Source organism: Balearica regulorum, chromosome 2 (genome assembly GCF_011004875.1).
Source record: "Balearica regulorum gibbericeps isolate bBalReg1 chromosome 2, bBalReg1.pri, whole genome shotgun sequence".
NCBI lineage: Eukaryota > Metazoa > Chordata > Aves > Gruiformes > Gruidae > Balearica > Balearica regulorum.
The window spans coordinates 145,861,460-145,881,975 of record NC_046185.1 but is presented as its reverse complement, the minus strand read 5'-3'; the positions used below and the strand labels follow the sequence as shown (position 1 = coordinate 145,881,975).

General features: G+C 37.1%; 1 protein-coding gene across 3 annotated transcripts in view; it reads right to left on the bottom strand.

The window, feature by feature from the left end:
• Positions 1-20,516, bottom strand: part of MRC1 (mannose receptor C-type 1) — a 61,632-nt gene continuing 41,116 nt past the window's right edge. For 2 of the 3 annotated variants that reach the window (XM_075746295.1, XM_075746296.1), the window contains 12 exons: positions 19,611-19,711; positions 18,952-19,094; positions 18,110-18,224; positions 16,076-16,245; positions 14,241-14,343; positions 13,135-13,364; positions 11,905-12,070; positions 10,865-11,017; positions 6,935-7,051; positions 4,832-4,999; positions 1,768-1,821; positions 1,038-1,391 (listed from right to left, as the gene is read on the bottom strand). In XM_075746295.1, coding sequence (XP_075602410.1) covers positions 1,141-1,391; positions 1,768-1,821; positions 4,832-4,999; positions 6,935-7,051; positions 10,865-11,017; positions 11,905-12,070; positions 13,135-13,364; positions 14,241-14,343; positions 16,076-16,245; positions 18,110-18,224; positions 18,952-19,094; positions 19,611-19,711 — 1,771 coding nt within the window. In that variant the 3' untranslated portion in view covers positions 1,038-1,140. Of the gene's footprint in view, positions 1,392-1,767; positions 1,822-4,831; positions 5,000-6,934; positions 7,052-10,864; positions 11,018-11,904; positions 12,071-13,134; positions 13,365-14,240; positions 14,344-16,075; positions 16,246-18,109; positions 18,225-18,951; positions 19,095-19,610; positions 19,712-20,516 lie in introns of all 3 variants that reach the window. The other variant, XM_075746294.1, reaches the window with a different exon arrangement.

The window sequence follows — 20,516 nt, the reverse complement described above, 5'->3', positions numbered from 1 at the left end:
TCAAAGCTAGTTACTGTTTATTTCGCAGAACAAAATCCGAAACCACAAAACCAAACCTTGCAAACTTTTGTAAGCAAGTGACGAATCATGCATGATTTACATTTTACAAGATTTACAAAAATTAGGAATATAAACTCCACATTGGGAATCTAAGATTTCCCTAAATGGTAACTGATCTAGCCATTTTAGAAAGAAAATAAAATCAGTAGTAACTAATACACCGGTAAAGCTAAATTGTTCTTCACTTCCAGCACACACCCCACAAACCTATGGTACTTACTGAGAGGCTGCAGGAGAGCAGTGCCAACATGTGATCACCGTAACAGCTATCCAGTGCTCCTACAAACCTTCAGAACATGTATAAGTAGTGTTCCTCCCTCTCCTCAGGAAGAAAATTTTATCTCCTGTCCTGTTAAGAAGGAAATTTTGCCATGGCCTTCATCACCTCTCCCAGACAAACCCAGAACACAGGCAGTCATCACCAATCGCACTTCTCCATTCCAGAGGCCTGCCCCTGGATTTTAGCTGGTTAAATCCTGGAATACATAAACTACAAGAACTACACACTTGGTTCTCTGTGCTGTGTGAAATTGTGGGAACTGAAATTCTGTCATAAAAGGATTTGTTCCCCACGTGGTTCAAATAAGATGTGCCTAAATACAGACTGCCCCTGCAGTTAAGTCCCTAGGAATACTTGAAAGATGGTAGAATGAGAGAGATGTTTCCTGAAGAGCTCGGAGGATCTATGCATTAGCATGGTTTGAAATAAACCTGCTGCAGAAACCGGAAATCTGGGGAGCCTTCTCAAGTGCATCTATCTACATTTTACTTCTTTTATTGCATCCATTTCTATTGTTCCATTTGATAATTAGTTAATATTATCTCTTAAGACCCACACTCATCAGTGTGGGCCATCAGATCGTGAGATCTGAAGTCTTACTTATTATACAATGGTTACAAAATAAAGTAACTGCTGTATATAACATTACTCATCCACTGAAACTGGCTACTACAGTATTTGCACATGAGAAAATAGCTTTGGCTTAATTCTAATTGCATAATTTTATTAAAACAAGGCACATTTTATTTTATTACATTACATTTTACATTACATATTACATTACATTTCATTTTGTTACATTACAGTGTCGCATGTTCATTCCGTTCTATGTTGGTCACAAGATCCTTTGTGTCACTAGTTCCAGGAACTGCATCACTATTAAAATACAAATTGTTCTCAAAGCTATCATTTGTTGACAAGCGATTCTTTCTTCTTTTGTAGAAGAGATAGCCTGCAAGGCCACTTCCAACTAGGATGAGGATGACAACAATAACTACAACTCCCGTTTTACCGTGGTTCAGAGTAGGAGCCTTCTCATCCTTTGTCATTGCTGAAAACAAACACAAAGAAATCAAGACGATGCTATATATTCTTTATCTGATTACTGGAAACAATATCTTTAGAAAGCATAATATTGTAAGCAAAAGCGTTCCATTTGTTTCAAGATAATGTGAGACAAAGCTAGCAACATAAAATTAATCGACTTTAAAATGCTAACATTGCATGCTACATCACAAATTATTATGTTTTTAAATCTGCATTTGAACACTGAATGGAGTGTACTGTATTCTACTAGGAAATAAAATGCTCCTAGGAAACAGATATGGTACTCAGGTATATCAGAAAATGTAAGAGACATAATACAGATTATTTGTTTTGTTTATGATAGGACTAATTTTTTTCTAATGGAAAGAAAATATTCTTACCCTTTGTAGGCATTTCAGCTGGTGGCATTTCAGCTGCAGGTGGCATTTCAGTTACTGGAATTTTAAAACATTGAAAAAGAATTATGTTATTATACTATTCTGTTATTTATTTCTGTATTATAATTATATTATATGGAACATACTGAAAATCATATTCAGAGAAATATACAGTAATACATACCACTAAATACTGAAAACACCTTGGTTTAATCCATACAAAGCTATATATACCTATCAAAAGGCATAGCACAATGGTCTATCATATTATGGTCTGAAACATAGGTATTTACACTAGCAGAAAAGAAGAAACATCAAAGAGCTCCATGGAGATAGATCCTGACATCAGTGTAGAACCACAAGAAAATCTACACAGTATCTTCAGGACAGAGATGCTCAAACGTAATCCTCAATATAATGACAAATTCTTGCAGTACTTGTTATTCTATATAAACATAGCAAGTGTAATAAATTTGGTTTGCCAAGAGACTTTAATGGCCTACCTACACAGACAAGCAAAATCACTCATGAACTCCAAAGTGTCTTAGTACATATCACATCCAAACTAAAATGTTTGTAGCTCATTTAAAATTTAATATCTGGACCACAAAATCTGGCTTGCTGGGAAAACCAGGCTATCATTGAAGATGAAAATCCATATTTTGCCATGTGGACATAAAATCAGTCTACAACTAAGTCTTGAATCAATGCATCATCTTTCATTCTGAAAAAGGTGAGCCCAGGAAATTAAATTGTTTTACCAGTTGCCCTCAGTGGTGCCAGGGGCAATGGTCACACACTGAAACACAGGAGGTTCCCTCTGAACTTCAGGAAACACTTTTTCACTGTGAGGGTGACGGAGCACTGGCACAGGCTGCCCAGGGAGGTTGTGGAGTCTCCGTCCATGGAGATATTCAAAATCCATCTAGACATGATCCTGGGCAACTGGGTCTAGGTGGCCCTGTTTGAGCAGGGATTGGTCCCTTCCCACCTCAACCATTCTTTGATTCTGTGATTCTGTGAAGATAATGCTACCTTATGTCCGTAAGCACAGTGTAAAAATCAGTCTCAGAAATGTAACAAGGAAATAATTTACATTATGTACATTTGGAAAATAATCCTCTGACTGCATTGCTTCATTTGACTGGAAATTTTTTGGAATATAATAACCTAGACAATTTGTTCCTCAAATTGTTCCTCGCCCAAAATTGTTGACTGATCAAGTTTGGTATAGCATTGATCATGCATATTATACACATCACTGTTGGATTTTGGTATGAGATGACCGCATGCTAGACCTACCTACATGTTAAACAAGCGGTATATTTAGGGATATGAATCTGCTGTTCATGAAAAGTGAGACTGAGAGGCCATGAACATAATACACCCAGTCACTATTTGTAGCACAATTAACTAGCACCTATTGAACTGCTGAACAGATCTTTGGAGTACCTCCTTACTTACAAAATAAATTTAGGTTATTTATGGAATAGACCCACTACAGAATTTCAGATTACTATGGTAAAAAATTATCTCAATAAATGCAACAGAAAATAGCATGTATTCTATGGGAAGACTTCAGTCACAGTTTTGCATTTGCAATCTCTTTAGAAAATAGCAAACATAACAAGCCATAGAAAGTGCAACTAAATAAAGTCATGCTTCTAACGCCCCATTTATTAGCCTATAGCTATTTAATACATTTTTTTAATTCTGCAAATGAAGCATTATCACAGCTTTGCAAAACTGTGCCAAGTAAAGCTACATTTCTACAACAGTGTAGGACTCAATTGTGTCCTGTTCCTGAGTGAGTAACTATATAGTCCTTGCCTTGACACTGGCATTAGGCTGACTCCAGGTCATTCCAGCTCAGGATGCTAGACTGCCTGAAGCTAATCCTGAAAAAAAAAGTAACTACGTTTCACCTGGTTCAGCTCCTTGAAATGGCTCAGTATCAAAACAGGTGAATGCCAGTACCAGCACAAGCAGGTGAGTTGAATGGTGGAAAAGGAAGGGTCACCACTGATTCTAATACCTGTTACCTACATCTATGACTATTCTGGACGGAGAATGAAAATAAAGTTCCTTTTTGTTTGCCAGTCACAATATAAAAAGATGTGTAAGTAGACTCTGAACGGATGGCTATATCTGACAGTTCTGCAGTATTTCCTGTAGAAGATACAGTCATTATTACAAGCATCTGAGTAAGTAAGAATAATTTTGCATGAGAGCAAATTTATAGAAAGGATAGCAGAATTTCTCTCATTTCCAGTCTTGTAGAGGAAGTGGGCATATTTCAGCTACTACATGTATTTCACTCTTCTCAGTAAACATTAGTAAGAGATTTTGATATTGCAGTACGTGCTGGAAGATTGCAGTACATGCTGGCAGAAATTATGATGACTTTTAGGAACACATATGCACTAGATGTCCTTACTGTCAAATTTGCATATTCAATTATTTCATGACTCTTTCAGTTTAGCACATTCAGGCTATGCTATTTGCCTTGCTTTTTCATTCATTCCATCTTCTCAAAACAGGAGAACACAGAGACAAATGGTCCAAAACTGTTCATTAATTCATAATTCATAAATACTCAATTCATAGAAACACTACTTCGTACTCAGACAACACATGCACGTGAGACTGCCAGAGGGAAATAAGCAAAGGGTATTCCCCGGGCTGAGCAGAGGGGATACTCTAGGAACGTATTTGCAAATAGGTGAGACAAATTTGTGTGTGCAAGGCACAGTACTAACTTTGTGGTTACTCAACAATTATTGATATGGAACAGGGAAACTTGTTAAGTGTATACACTAGGTACAGTTAAGATAGGAACACAGTCTTTTTCAAACAGTTCTGAAAGGACTTGAGCACTGGTCAGCACTTCTACTTTCTGACAAGAGTTATTCTTTCTTTTTGTTGGCATGTAAATGTGCGTCCCTTCGCATTTATAAAACCTCAAAACACCCAGGTAAAATGAACTGTGTGTAATGGCCATATACTAATACTAGCACACAAAAAGCATACTCCGTACATGAAACAAATTCGTAAATGTAGCACTTACTTTTTGGCTTTTTACAAACATAGCCTTTGTAGGAAGAGCAATAGATATTATTCCAGTACCCAGAGTTTGCATACATTTCAACGCAGTGCTCGTTTTGTTGAGGGGAAGGTTCTCCTACATTCCAGTTGACAAAATTCACTGCAGTGTTGTCTAGCCACAGCCATTCTCCTAATAGAAGAAAACATTGAATATGGTAAAACAAGATACTATTCATTTCCATCTTCACACTTGCTCCACATTTACTGCCTTCCTGACATATCTACTTGTGGCCACTCTTGAAGACAGGCCATTAGACTATTTAGATTTTTGGTCTGACACATCATGTTGCCCTTAAGTTTTTATGCAAATGATACATCAGTTTTTTGAAAATGGCAGGTCAATCTGAGTTATGATGTTGCAAAGGCAAGAAAGTTTAAAGAATTATGTCTCACAATTTATTGCAACAGTGCGGTGTCATTTATTCAGTTTATAGAAATTACTGATGTGAAAAGATAATTTATCTTCAACAGATAGCTCTTTATGTCAGTAATTTGTAGGGAGGTTTTGTATTATTCTTTTCAAAGCCCCCACTGAAGTCTTTCTAAGTCCAATTTTCTTCCATTTGTTTTTCAGTTTCTGCTGCTTCCCACTGACTTTACATGCACAATTTTCCTTTTTAAAGATCTGCTTCAAAAATCTTGTGATCACTGTTGTTCAACTATGCTGGGACTTTCTGTCTCTTCCTTCCTGTTCCTTTTTTTCTTTCTTTCTTTTAATAGTGTTATTTATTTAGAATAAATGTGCTCCTTGTGACTCAAGTTGTACTCAAGCAAGCAAATTCTTAGACTCAGCATGAAAGCTATGTTTTGTTTTCTTGTAAGATTCTTCATATTTTGCCTTGGGTATTTTGGTTGTTTTTTTGGTTGTTTTTTTTTTTTTAAATACTTTCCACTCTCTGTGTCAGGGCATGGCATCTGGATACAATCACTTTTCCAAAGATGTGAAATTTAGTTATACAGTTATGCTGAAATCACTGTAATCACTACCTAGTAATACAATGACATGTACTTGCTGAAGCAGGTGTTGTGTTTATGATCACTGTAAGAACTGTATTGTTTTGCACCTGCTCTAGAACCACTTTAAAAAACATTTCATGTGTCGATTAACAACATTGTAAGGTAAACTTCAGCTTTTCTTTATGTATTATGCTTATAAATCATTACTCTCTTCAAATTCCTTTCTCTTCTACTCAAAACTTTCAATTTTCCTGGTTAAGATTCAAGTAATGTAATTGAATATGTGTCTTCTCCCCAATCATTTTGTCATTGAAGTGGTTGAGCACACAGTTGTACAAAAAACTCTCCAAAACTCAGGAAAACCCCACCCCAGGTCACTCAAACCATTCTGCAGTCCTGCCTCTGACATTGTTACACTAGAGTTTTTAGTCTGAACAGCACAAGACTTAAGTAGCTTTTAGGTCCATCATAAAGACAGAAATATCTATTTAATTGAATACTATATTAATAAAAAGCAATAATCGGCAAATTTAAGATTTAATCAAAGCAGCCTGTTGCCTGTTCTCTCTTACCTTACCTTCCTTATAGTGAGGCAGAAAATAGAAAAACTTGTGATACACAATTCCAAAGACACAAATGATTCCGGCTTCAAAGTGAAGCTGTTCTGTAACTAAAGATGGGTGACTGGTAATTCCAGGATGGTGATTCCAAAGATTAGAGGTGATATTAGCCACATTATTCTCTAGCTCAAAAATTGGAGTATCTCAAAGATAAGCACATCAACAGAGGGCCTCTCCACATTTGAGAAGAATGATTTGACTTTGGCTCAACTCCAACAGTCCTGTCTGTACTCTGCTGTGGGCACCTTTGTGCCTTATTTTGTTGTGAATTACCTTTCTTGCTTTACGGTGAACTTTCTGTGCCTGATCTTTCCGTTAAATATTACTGGTTATTGCTTGATTACAATTGACCAGCTTCCCCTATGATGATAATATATTATCTTTTCTGATTTAACTTTTTATGTATTACAGACATTTTCAACACCCATGTCAAACAGATTGTGACAATTATTCACCAAACAAAAAGATGTCAAAAGTAAAGAAATTACCATCCACATTTCTGTACATTCCTGTCCAAAAAGTTGATGTTTTCCCTTCAAGTGGTTCAATGGTGTATGCCAGAAAGTTGGCTTCAGCTGAGTCTTCAACTGATACCAAAGAGGCACCTGGAAGACACAAAGAAAAACAGAAAATCTCTTAGAGACATAAGTTCACCGTGGAAAGCATTCTGTCAAATGTCAGTCTTATTTTTGTACTGATTATCTGTGCCAAATTCCAAACAAAGTTTAAAGTTCAAAACAGAAACTAACTTTGGATAATATCTCATGAAGGACTCTGGCATTGTTGTTGATGTATTTCTTATTACCATGACAATGCACTAGCATTTTGTTTGTTTCCTCATCCACTAGGAAATAGCAACATTACTGAATAACAACTCTAGGCAAAACACAACAGGCCAATATGGTATCAAGCATAAACTTCTGCTGATGTGTTACTGTTTAAAAAAAAAACAAAAAACACTCCAAAAATTAAAAGTTTTACTTAAGAAGTATGTACAACTTCAGTCTGTACACCATATAACTTTGCATATTAATGATTAAATGTTTTCTGAGCCTTTGTATAGCTCATGTATAACACAGAGTTTGCGGACTTTCTGAAGCACAGTCCTTGGTGTAACTCTTCAACCAGGTCATGTTTATTTTCCTACATTCTCCTTGTAGCCACCAGAGAAAGATAGATTGTCTTGGTCATCTGTTGCCTTGTTAGTGTAGTACCATGTTAGACATCCACATACAACACTAGGCAATCTGCCATAATGATTCATTCTGTATGACGCTGTAGCAAAGTCAAGAAGTCACAGCAGACAGAATGAGCTACACGACTTTGTATGGAGTGGCATTAAACACTGGAGAAAGCGTATCTTCTTCTTTAGCATACCTAGTCGATAGGTATGGAGCAATAGCTGTGTTTGACACTTGACTGTGTTGATTTGGCTGTTGAATTTTTGAAGGTATTTTTTCTCAGGTAAGGAAGGCACAGTTACAGAGAATGAAAATATAAAAGTCATTTGAATCACTGCTGAGCTACTGATAAATTCTACTGTGGTAGAATTCTACTATGGGTAAGATATAATTGCAAAATGTCCAACAGAAAACAAAACCCAGAGTGCAAGCAGGGACAGCAGAATATAAAAGAATACAGAACGTTCCTCTTTTTTTACTGTAGTCTTTATATTTTTCTAATTGTTCCTCTTTTGCTGAATGGTATCAGATGTTTGGTTACTGTTAGGTTGCGTGATAAAAAGCTGCACTGCACATCCACGTGGGAGCACAGAAAGACAATGGCAGATGGGGAACCCCTTCCCTGGCTACTCCCAGGCCCATCACAGGAACCACCAGCCCATCGAAGGCCAATCTCCACAAGCCCAGAGGAGCAAAGAGGCATAATGGCAGGGCAAGAACTCAAATTATAGACTCAGAGAATGGGAGATCCCGCTCAGGCCCCTCGTAGGGCTGTTACAGGACGGCCTGAGCTCTAGTGTCCAGGCATGAAACCCATCAAGACAAGTCAATGTCAGAGTACCTTTCAGACTGAGGGGAGTTACCACCTGGGGGTATGGGACACATGATGGGATACAGAAGAGCATTTCAAGATTGCAGAAGACTTATTATGAGATGTTCAGGGGCGGAACCAAAGGCAGGGAAAGGGATGGACCTAGATGATTTGGGAGGAACAAGCATCGGAAAACAGATGGATAAGGGGATAAAAAGACTAGTCATGTGTAAACAGTTTGCTGGTCAGCAGAGTTGTCTGGTCATGCCCTGTGCCTGATGTGGGCAGACAGTCCTATCGTCTCATTAAACTCTACTTCTAACTATTTTCATGGGTCAAAATCATTCTATGGGGGATTGACTACTGGAGGGACCAGTGAGTGTGTGGCAGGGACAGGGTCTGTACCAGCAACAGAAGCCACGCTGGTGGCCATGGGGGCTCGTATTTCACGGTCCCAGCAACTGAGGACACTGAGATCCATGGGCCAGCTACCGGGCAAACTGAGTATCTGAGCCCAGCTGCTGCAGGGATCCACATTGTATTTCTGTATATATTCCCACAAACAGACCTTCATCCTGATCAACTGGAGAGGGGAATACAATAAGGGTGTTGGTGCAGATTGTGTTCGTATGAGTGGTCTGTGTGTCTGGCTTGATCTGTGTGGCTGGCCATGAATGTATGTATAGATGTGTTGTATATGTGTGTGTGTGCCTACAGGGAACACATTCTCAGCCTTGTCACTGTCTGGACTTGGGAGCACAGAGCCATGGCAACTTTGCCTCTACTGGGCTACTGGATTCAGCCTGCCCTAACAATTACCATGAAAGATTAAGGGTAGCATTGAAGAGAAGAGGATGTCAGTGACATGAAGTCTGAAGTATAATAGCATTCAAATTTTAAATTCCACATAATGCCAGTCTTTTACCACACACATTGAAACAAATGGTCAGTGCCTTTTTTCAGGAATCTTAGTTCAACAGAAAAAGGCAATTCTGATGTAACTGCAGATTCCAACAGCAAAGATGTGGGACAGTTGCAGACAAGCTGAATCAGTGAGTGGAGGTACCTGCTATCACATGCAACATCATCATTCAATTCCTCTCAAACTTTACCTTAAAACTCTTTCATTTATTTGCCCTACTCTTCTTATTGAAAGTCTGTTTCAGAAACTCAGTTCTCCAAAGAAAAGAAATGTTATTTAATTTCTTGCACAAGCTTATTCAAAATTATAATCATTCCACTTAAAGCAGAGAACTGCAGATAACAGATAACAGCTATTATCTGCACAACTGTCAAGGTCCTTTTGACTATGCATAACAAAGAACATACATCGCAGCTTTCAAAGACTGAGCATCTGTCATGTCAAGAAAAGAACTTAAAAGGCTGTATGGTAACGGGTCACCCTGTAACAACTGTCATAGTCTTAAAGACTGACCTACATCAAGAGTATTGTATTATGGAGACTTTTCTGTATTTAAAAGTATACTATAAAGTATCTTCATTCGAACATTATGCAAATGTTGATGTGGAGAATATAGTAAGATTTAAAGAACATGATTTTAAAAACTTGAAATTTCCCTCAAAAAACCTAGTTTCTCAGACTGGAGCTGGTGACATAGTAGTTCATGAGAACCCAAGAATGAACCTGAGTACCAGCAGAAAGAATGAGATTCTTCTTACCCAGCTCTAGGTGTTTGTATTTGACATGGATTTTGCTGGTGGGTTTATTATCAGTGGAGACCTAATCGACCCAGTCAGTGGAGTTGAGGGTCACCTGACGAAATGTCAATATATACTTCTAGTGAAGATGAATCCGTATTCAGTTCCACTGACATCATCAACAAGATCTCTGCATACTCTAACGGGAGGTTAGACACCTAAGTTGCACTGCCACCAATGCTATAGACATCAATGCTACAGACGTAGTCTGACATATAACGAATTTTACATCACTTTCCCAGAGAAGGAAGTTGCAAGAATGCAACAACACAACTAGCCTAGTTTACTAATATATTATCCAGCCTAGAGAGCTGTAACTTTCATTCCAGTGGCATAAAACTACACTAATGCAATAATGAAGGGGCAAATTAGGTCAGGAATAAAAAAGATATAAAATGTCATTAAAATAAGATTTAGTGACTGCTGTGGATGAGGCTGACTACCTCTTAGCAGGGTCAAAAGACAAAGTTTCCAGGCCACACAGCTTCTCTAATGCCTGGTCCCACACACATGAAAAACAGTGTGTGCCACTGGTAGACAGCTATTTTCCATCTCCTCCCAAATTAAACCAATAATTGGATGCAACTGTGTTGTCCAACACTGGGACCATCCTTGAAATCACAAAAATACATAGCACATGTTCAGCTTTCCACAGAGTGGAAAAACAAGTCAGAAAGATGTGCTCTTTGATTAAGGAGGATGCTTACCTAGTCGAAGACATTCTAAAGATGCCTGGGCCCAGTTTCTTGTAGATGATGATTCAAAGTAGTAGCAATGACCTCGGAAAGGGATCCAAGACTTGTGTCCTTCTGATTCAGGGCACTTTCCTGGGAGCTGAGGGGGCTCAGTGGGAGCTTGAACTGTTTAAAAAAATTTTTTAAAAAAGAAAGCACAAAATTTAAAGAAAAGCTTCTTATACATATATTACTCCAATTAAATGTCAGAAAATTCACTGAGGTCTTTAAAAAAATGTAATCTTGATCATCTGTGTTACTTACTACAACATAACAATGGGGAAAAGTCCTAAATCTATGAACAAAAAGTACTGCAACTCTAGTCTCAAGAAATCTAATTTAGCAAAGAATCCAAGTCTTTTAACACATTCTTAAATTCAGCTCAAATCTTTACTCACAAACATATTTTCACACCTGGGTGCTTTGCTGAATTAAGACCCACATGAACATGATCATACAGGTTATGACCTAATATCATGGAATGCAGAAGGCATTATCAGATGATCATAACAAGAGTTTCGGGTTAAAAACATGAAAGAAGACATCCTGAAGTTTAATATTCAGTTATAGAAGGAAAACCTGGAAAGCTGTTATAAGTAAACATTCCTTGTGACACGTCATGGCTCGGTTGTTCAGCTCTTCCCCCTTCAACACTGTACCTGTATGACTACTACCTAACATTCATTACCTTTTGATTTGTGAGATTTTTGGTCTTGCATGCTTACTCAATATCAGAGTAAATAGCAGAGCAATGTAAGTCTAAGCTTTGCAAAATATATCTAACATTATTAATGTAAAGTGATGGCTATTCACAGTCACACCAGCTGTTTCTTAATATGTATTGGCCCTCATTTCAAAGCAGCCCCATTCAACCCAAGTAAATTTTAATGATTTCATCTATTTAGCTCTTGAAATAAAAAACAGCATCCAAGTATATGTCAGCAGATCACCCAGCACAATGTACTCTAAGGAGATAACCATTGTAATTGCAATGGTTAGATTCCAGTTCTTACCATCAGGTTTTTTGCAAACAGAGAAGTAACTTTCATTGCAGGATCCTGTCTTCCAGGCTCCAGCAACATCTAGATAGACACAGCCTATTTTCTGCTTTGGCTCCCCTTCAGCCCATTTGGTATACTTCATTCTCCAGTTATCAATCCATTCATAACGCCCATTGGTCTAAGAACAAAACAAATCAACAGGAATGATTAAACTCTAAGCATTAATCATTCCTTTGTCAGTCAAATGTCTGTCTATGCAGCACCTTGTGCTATAAGGTGGGTTTTCTTAAGAAGTCAATAACAAATACAAATTTATGTTGTGACAGCCAGCCATTTATTGAGAAATAGAGCAGCACAACAAATGCTTTTCAGCAAAAGGAAATGCAGAGTAAGTGACAGTGAATTAATTTTGAACTTAGCAAAATTGTTAATTTGGGAGTAATAAAAATTTCACTTAAAATAATTTGTAGGAGTGAAAGCTTGATGACTAATTTTTGTACAATCTGTTTCCCCCAAAATTTCAAGAAATGTAGATTATTTTAACTTAAACTATATTTAAAAGCTTAATCATTTCCCACCAAAGCTGGTGAATTCAGTGAACCACCCTGTTCATTGGGTTAGGGGAATCCTGGTTTTTAGGTAGTGGTGTGTTATGTTCACTCATTTGTATTTTTTTCATGTGCTCAGCCAAACAGAGTGAACGTGGGACAAGTGTCTGTGCCAAGAAGAAAGAGAGGTGTATTTTAACATCCAGAAAGTATCAAACTATCAAAGAACTGGGAGAGGAGAGACAAATAAAATTAAATTAGGTAAACCAATTTGGCTAACTATCCTCAAAAATGTTGAAAGAGTCATAGCAACAGCACCTTATTCTATTTCTGAAAATTAGGTATTGTTATTTAGAATAAATGCTTTCCATTGTAAATCTTAAGATATGTGGATTTTATCTCAAATACACCATATACACAGAGATATATTTCAAATTGCTAGCCTAAAATGTCTTATTTGGAAATGCACAGAGTGCAATATCACAGAAAAAGTGTGAAAAACGTGTAATATATACAATTTAATCAGAGAAATGGAAAGGAATGGATTCCTACCCGTAAATCTGGCAGCACATAAAAGTATTTAGGACAAGATACAAACTAATATGCTAAAGTAAAGAGAGATAACAAGACTTTTAGGTTGCTGATTTGTCCACAAGAGAAGCAACATTATGTTCAATTAGTTTGATGTTCTTACCACATTACTGTTAAGACCAATCCACATAGGCACCCCATACTTTAATATCTTTAGCCACAGGAACGAATGACTGTAGGGGTCTAAGACACTGGAAAGGTCAAATTGATCACGTTTGCAGTTTTTTCGTGCATCCTCCCATTTCATCTTCGTATGGATGAACAAATAACTACTGTTACCATAACGGATAATGCTGGATGGGGATGAACTTGTAGAAGGCAGAAACTCAGCATCTGTAAAATAAAGGATAAAAAAAAGACTCAAACTTGTTCAAAAGGGGATTATGATTTCACTGTGGTTGCAAATAGATTTAAACAAAAAGCCTTTTTTCTTTATTTTATATTCCCTGACTTTTGATCAGCATGGGTTAGAGGCATTATTTTTTAAGCCAGGATCAGTAGTAAAAATCAATTACAAAGCTGTAGAAAGGAAAAGAGCTGCTTAAAGCAACCCCTGACAAGAATTAAAGGAGTATTCTGTATAATCCTCCAGAATAGTATTACTGAAATGAATTAGGATTAGCTTACGTCACAATTTCTTTAATTTTTTTTTTTTTTTCATCAAAAGAAATGCTTTGCAGAGACTGTGGTGTTTTCCAGGGATGTTTTTGCCAGAGAAAAGGAAAACTCCACAACAGACCAGTCCTTAAAAATCAATCAGATATTTAAATCCAGGTTTTCACTGCTTTTTAATTTCTTTTTTCATAGGTGAATTAGCTCAAGTTCAGTGTGGGTGAGTTACAGTCACACTCCAGACTGTTCATGCTTGTACATGTACGAGTCAGTATTTTCCAGAACATATTTTTAAAGCCAATGTGTTCAGAAAATGACAGACAAAAACATGGAACAAATATCATGTCAAGGGTCATACTAAACACAAAGATGCAGATACAAATTCCAGCTCAGGAAGGTAGTAACATGGCATTTACTGGCAAGTCAGCTGAGAGTAGTGACTCTAACTGGACCTCTGACACACGACCTTTGTGTTCCTGCTTGAAAAAAAAATTTGTGGATGCATGTTGGAAGTGAAATGTCGAAATCCACACACCCAAGCAATTCCCTGAAAAAAAACATAAGGTGTTATTGTGTTTCAACTAAAAAGACAAGTACCTGCATTAATTTGGCATATATATCCTCTGTTGTTATCACAACTCTCATCAGCCCACTTCCCTGCTTCCTTAACAGGATTGTTTCTCATGACAACACAATCAGCCTCGAGGCAAAAAGATATGAAACCAGTTACAAACAGCTAGAAGAAGCAAACACAAAACTTTTGTCCCCCTTTTACATCTTCAGACACAAGTAATGCTGTAGTTTTACCCTCATATCCTTCTAACATTTAATAGTATAAGTTTCACGATGTGGAGATCCTCTTTCTCTTGCACTTCACAAAATTCTTAATGTTGCTCTCTCTTGTGCAACATTGGGGTGGATAAGCAGACCAAAGAAATTTTGATATTCTTATATCTTCAGACATACAGCATAGAGAGCAGGAAAGCCACAGAAGATTTAAAGAGAAGTGAAATCAACTATTGTAGAAAAGACTAGTTCACTTTGCCCCAGAAGAAAAACCTGGAGTCTCAATAGGCAATGCAATATTTCTGACATATCAGTCTCTTCAAATTTATTGTTGCAATCTGTAATACTACACACAGCAAAATTAGAACTGCTCCTGCCCAAAGGCAGCCATTGATCTGTCAATACCACCCTTACGGTGACATTTCAGCTTCTCTGACATGGACACAATAGCTAGAACCTATGTTACCACATATTAAACAGAGTGATGAATGGAAAAGGCTGCATGTGTACAAATGGTTTCGTGCAATGATGCATCCATATTTATTTTATTCTATTTATTTATTTGGTTTTGCTGTTCAGAAGGAGATGCACAGAGAAACACTTCATTTGTGAGTGAAATGCATTAAGATTTAAATATTTCAAACTGAACAGTTGCATAGTATTTTTTATTAATTTTGATAACTTATTTTTTGCTAAGGTCAAGTAAACTTAAAAAGAAATCTGAAATTTATAAAATGGGGACTTTATAAGTTTTCACAGAAGACTTCATAGAAATCCTGCTACTTTTCATAAAAAGAAAAATATCTATTGTTCCTCCCAGAAGTAATATTTTAAACATGGTTTCTCTTTTGAACTTCAAATTCTCCCAAATTTTCTCCCTCCATAGGGAGATAAGAAGCTCAGAGGTGCTACTTTCAAAAACAGGAAAAAAGGACATTATACATAAAAATAAGATTTCTATATTAAAAATAGCATACCAGAGAAACAGAGCTAGTACTATAATGCGCTGTAGTTCCATAGAACAGAACTATTGAAACACATAAGAGTAGAGTGACCTATCAATCAGACCAGTTTGTATGACAGAGAAATAGGGGAAGTGCTTTTCTCTTTTTTTCCTTCACAAAAACTGAATGGCTGTCTTTTTATAGAAGCATCTCCTTTCCACGAATGCGACTGACAGAATTTGCTGGTACATAAGACACGGCTGTTTGAGGGGAATGTTTGTAAGTGCCCCTTGCAAGCTACATGCCAACTGAGAAACCTGCTAAGTTCAGGCACTAACATGGTCAGAGGACTAGGAGGATGTGCTCATTCAGTGTGCTTTTGGGGCAAATGCCATGAGGCAGGAATCCCACTGCTGTCTTTACCAAAGCCTATGAAAGAACGCGAGGTGAACACAGAAGCCTTCATGGACACAGAGAACTGAAATAGGAAAATAGTCTTTGTATGAGCGCTTCACGTATCCTGTCACCAGCTAATACAGCAACAGCCCAAGGGCTCAATAGCATTCACTGTAGTTGGATTTATATTGGACACATATAAAAGTATGAAAGTAATGTCAAGCAGTAACATGTCTCAAATCCCAACAAATGCGTAAATGCAATCTAAAATCAAATTTCAGTGAACAATTTGTGACTGCTATTTACCTGGCCATCATATGAGTATAAATCTACATGTCCTGATGGAAAGCCTTTGGCCCAGTTTGTAAAGTAAACTCCTGTTCCATCTGTCCAGAGGAACCTCAGTTCATGATTTATATCATTTAATCCAATCCATGTATCAGTAACAAAATCTTTCATATGGAAGGTGAGGAAAGCTAGAGTAAAAAAAGGCAAAGAAAAAGAGAAATACTTTTAATGAAGGACAATTGAAATATTTGGCCTCACTAAGATTGGTGATATTAAATATTTTTTTCTGAAATACAGAACTCTTCACTGTTAACAACACAAGCAGGCAGGATGAAAAGGAGGTGACTTTTGAGTTTAATGAACAGGGAACCAGATATATAACTGTGGCTTTGGGCAAAATCCTTCAGCTAAGTAGCTAACCTGATACTGGGATAAATCCCAAAAGCATGACAGAAATGCTTTTTATAATGTCTCAAGATATTTTTGAATCCTAGTCCCACAGTTGACTCAGAAATATACAGCTGTGCAGAGCACATACATTTTTGATAATCCCATCAGAGTGGTTTACCACCCAGTGGCATCAGAGTAGTGCTGTTACAAAACTGTGAGATTATTTCCTCTCTCCCTGGAACACCCAGGCAATAGCCCACTCTGTCTTAGCAGGGAGCAGAATGCACAAGCGACATGCTTAAAATGAGTCTCAACAGAACAATTCATCACAAGCAAATCAATTACCATAGCTTTGCACAGCCCAGGAAGGTGCTTGTCTGTCTTAGCTAGCGTGCCTAGCTCACAAATAGAGCAGGCTAGGTCAGCTGGCATTCATCAACCCGCTAATCCACAATACAACACACACTGTGATAAAACGAACATATGGCTTTTGCCAACTGCTACAGTCATTGTTATAAGCATACTCTTCTCTGCAAACAATAGATGAATTTCTGTCTGCTCTCTCAACCATTCACCTTCCTTTAGTCTTTTAAAATGAATGCAACTCACACTTCCAGGAATGAAACTTGTAGATTTCTTTGTCAAATGTTAGCATTGCTGTTCTGTCAGAAACTGTAACAGAAACTCAAGCCTTTATGCCTACATAGCCAGCAATACCAATAGTTTTGTGCTAATAGATTTATTGCTTATTTCTCTTTTACCTCAAATTCAAGCCCTATGCATGAACCACCTGAAATGTGTACTGCAGAAATTACGTTGGATAAGAATTTAACTATGTTTGAAAAGTGAAAGTTTGATTCTTCATTTTTTCACATGTGGAAAACATAAGTAGTAGTAAGTTCATGTCAGCAGTCTAAATTTAAATTATTTAATTGCTCAGACTACAACACAGACTTGTTTTACAATGGTTGATTTTTCAGTATGCTCTTTTGAGTTCACAAACAGTATGTGTTGTGCCACATCTGTTTCTCATCACTGTAGTATAAAACAGTATTTGTAAAAAAAAAGTGTTATTAACTTCTATCAAAATCTTCCCCAATTTTTAAACTGAATGTGGGCCATGTTTATTCAAGCATGAGGTAATTTCCCTCTGCTCATCTCCCCCAGTCATGGATGCACCTCTTAGGTTCATTAAAATAAGCTTCTCTAGTGAAAAGAATGGTACAACTCTGTGGTGAGTTGTGGGTAGGTGTATGAGCAGTCAAACCTCTGCCCCAAGCTGCCCAGAGACAGCAAGTTCTGATCCTAAAGGTGTTCTGCTTGAGTTAATAGGAAAGCCATGCAGCGAGTTAATGCCACCTAATGAAAATACATCATTTAGAATGGAACTTGCTGGGTCCAGATGGCATCATGTGTAAGCAGAAAAAGCACTACCTTGGCTGCCAGGACAATATATATGTGTATGTATATCTAAGCCAACATTAAAATTCAGTAGATTCAGGTGAAGATTTCATAGTAAATTTCCAAAAGTTGTACATTTTGGAACAAAAATCAGATGTGTAGTCATTATTCAAATCCTATCCATATTCACACAAATACAACAGCCATCCTGTAAAGATTAAATGTCATCTCATCTAGTTGCTACAAAACCATACACAGTACCTTGCACTTGTTCATTAGGGATAGTGGCCAGGTTTCCTCCTAAATTCATGCAAGCTGTTCGTGCAGCATGCCAAGTGACACGTTCATCTTCTGCAGATCCAAATATTTTGTAACACTAAAACATGAACAAATTCTCTATATATTATTTTTACTCCAATATCCCTCACAGATTGAAAACCGCTGCTTTAAGCAAAGCAGGATGGAGAAAAGGCAGTAAAATAATGCATTTATCTGGAAAAACAAAACCACATTCAGCTTAAAATGAGCTTTTTGTGCTGGTCCTTGTTCTATATAAAATTGAAGGTCTCAAGAAAGTGTTTTGCTCAACAAGACGCATACTAGATTTGATCTGAAATCACTAGAAAACAAGCAAAAACCAATTTTATAGGTGGTCAGCTAACAGTGGTAAGTTATGCATGACTGATATTAGTCTGCCTGTTTATTTATTTGACTCTACAAAGCATAACATGTTAGTAAAGTTAAGGAAGACAAAATGTATTCAGTACCGAGAAAGCATTATGATTTGGTTAAAAAATATCAAGATCAAAGCATCAATACTTCAGGAATTATGTCTAAACTCTTTAGGAAATGCATATCAAAAGGTTAGAAGAGATGACTAGAGAATGACTTTCATGAACTGCAACTGAATATGCTCATCTGCCACTTCATAAGAAGCATCAGAAAAGCACCTTTCCTGCAAAACAGTGGATGGGCAAAGAAAAGCATGGAGGTGTCAACCAGTTCTCTGAAAAAAAGAATAGTTTTTTACTTTAATAAGAGACAATATTATTAATTCCCTTGTTTTGCCAAACATCCAACACTCGTTCTATTTGTTATGGTACCTTATTATGAAAGGAAAGCCAAGTTGGATGACATCCTCTTGGAGTTGAAAATGTTGTTGGAGGAATAGTTGAATTAATGGAACTGTTGTGCCTTTCACATATGTAGGGATTTGGATAACCACAGTTTATATCATTCCAAAATCCTGAATGTAAGATAAATGGAAAACTGTATGACATCACATCCAGAGCTGGTTAAATGGAAATCAGTTTCATTCATTCTTACACAAAGGGCTTCTAGTTGAAAGAGAAGATCAAATCCTCAGTGTGTCTCAGTTTATTATCATTCTATGTCAGCATCTAGGATAAATATGTCACTTTATACACACTGTAATTACAGAATGTTAAAAGCAGTGTAGTACTAGGCACTAGAAATATCAATTTTATAGTGGCACATTAGGCCAATTTTAATAAAACATATAAAAGAGTTGCATAGCAATCACAACCACAGACCTCTATCAGAGCTTCCCCATGACAGGTTTAAGGTAAACACAAGAGCTCAAAACTATTAAATCCTGAATATAATACTATGGTCTACTTCTACAATATTTTGCAAAAGAACAAAAAAAAAAAAAAAAGAGGCGGAAGGGGCGCCTCTCGGAAGAAAAAAAAGTGTGACACAAACACACAAATAATGAAGTTCAGAAACATACAAAACTCACCTAAATTCTTATACATAACTACACAGTTTTCATCATTATTTGCAAAGTTCGGTTCGTGTGGTGCCCATGCCAAATAATTCACTGGAGTGCCATCCATCCAGCTTAAGAAAAACAATCCAACAAAAAACTTCTTTAACATACAAACAGAACTGTTTTCATGTTACAAAAAGTAATTTTGCAATATGTTTAATATAGCTGCTCATAGTATAGGGTGTACAAGGGTTTTTGACCAATTTGCCTCTTTGCTAATTGCACTAAACTTACTCTCTGAGCAAAGACACATGGTATGTGTTAAATACAGTCAACACAACTTCAAGCAATATGCTTATACTTTTGCAACTGATAGAACAATACTCAAAATAATCATTCAAGCCAACACGAAAGCTAGACATCATTTCAGCATGAGAGAGCCTAGATGCTCACCATTTCCCCCAAGTCATTCCCTGTGCCTATTACAGTGATTAGAGATTTTATTTGTAACACTGGTAAAATGCTTGATATTTCCTCCATGCAGAGAAAAAGGGCATGACAAACCACCTGCAAGGAAATTCCTGTGACAATGTGCCTTACCATAAGGTAAAATACAAACATCAAAAAAGTTGTACATCCATGTGGATTAAACAATAAACAAAATCAAAACCAGGAGCCAAACACTTATTAGGTGACATATTCCTATTGGACTGCAAGTGACAGAGGTGCCCAGGTTCGCCCTTCAGGTACGTACATAAGATACTTCAATTAAAAGCATATTCATTTTAGAGTCCCTACAAAAACAATGGAAGGGCAGACACCTCATTTTCAGAAGGTGATGTGGCCCACCTAACATCCTAATTATCCTCTGGAGGGTCCTGTTTGTCACTGTGGACTGTAAGGAAAACCAAAAACAACTTGGCACCTATCTGGGCA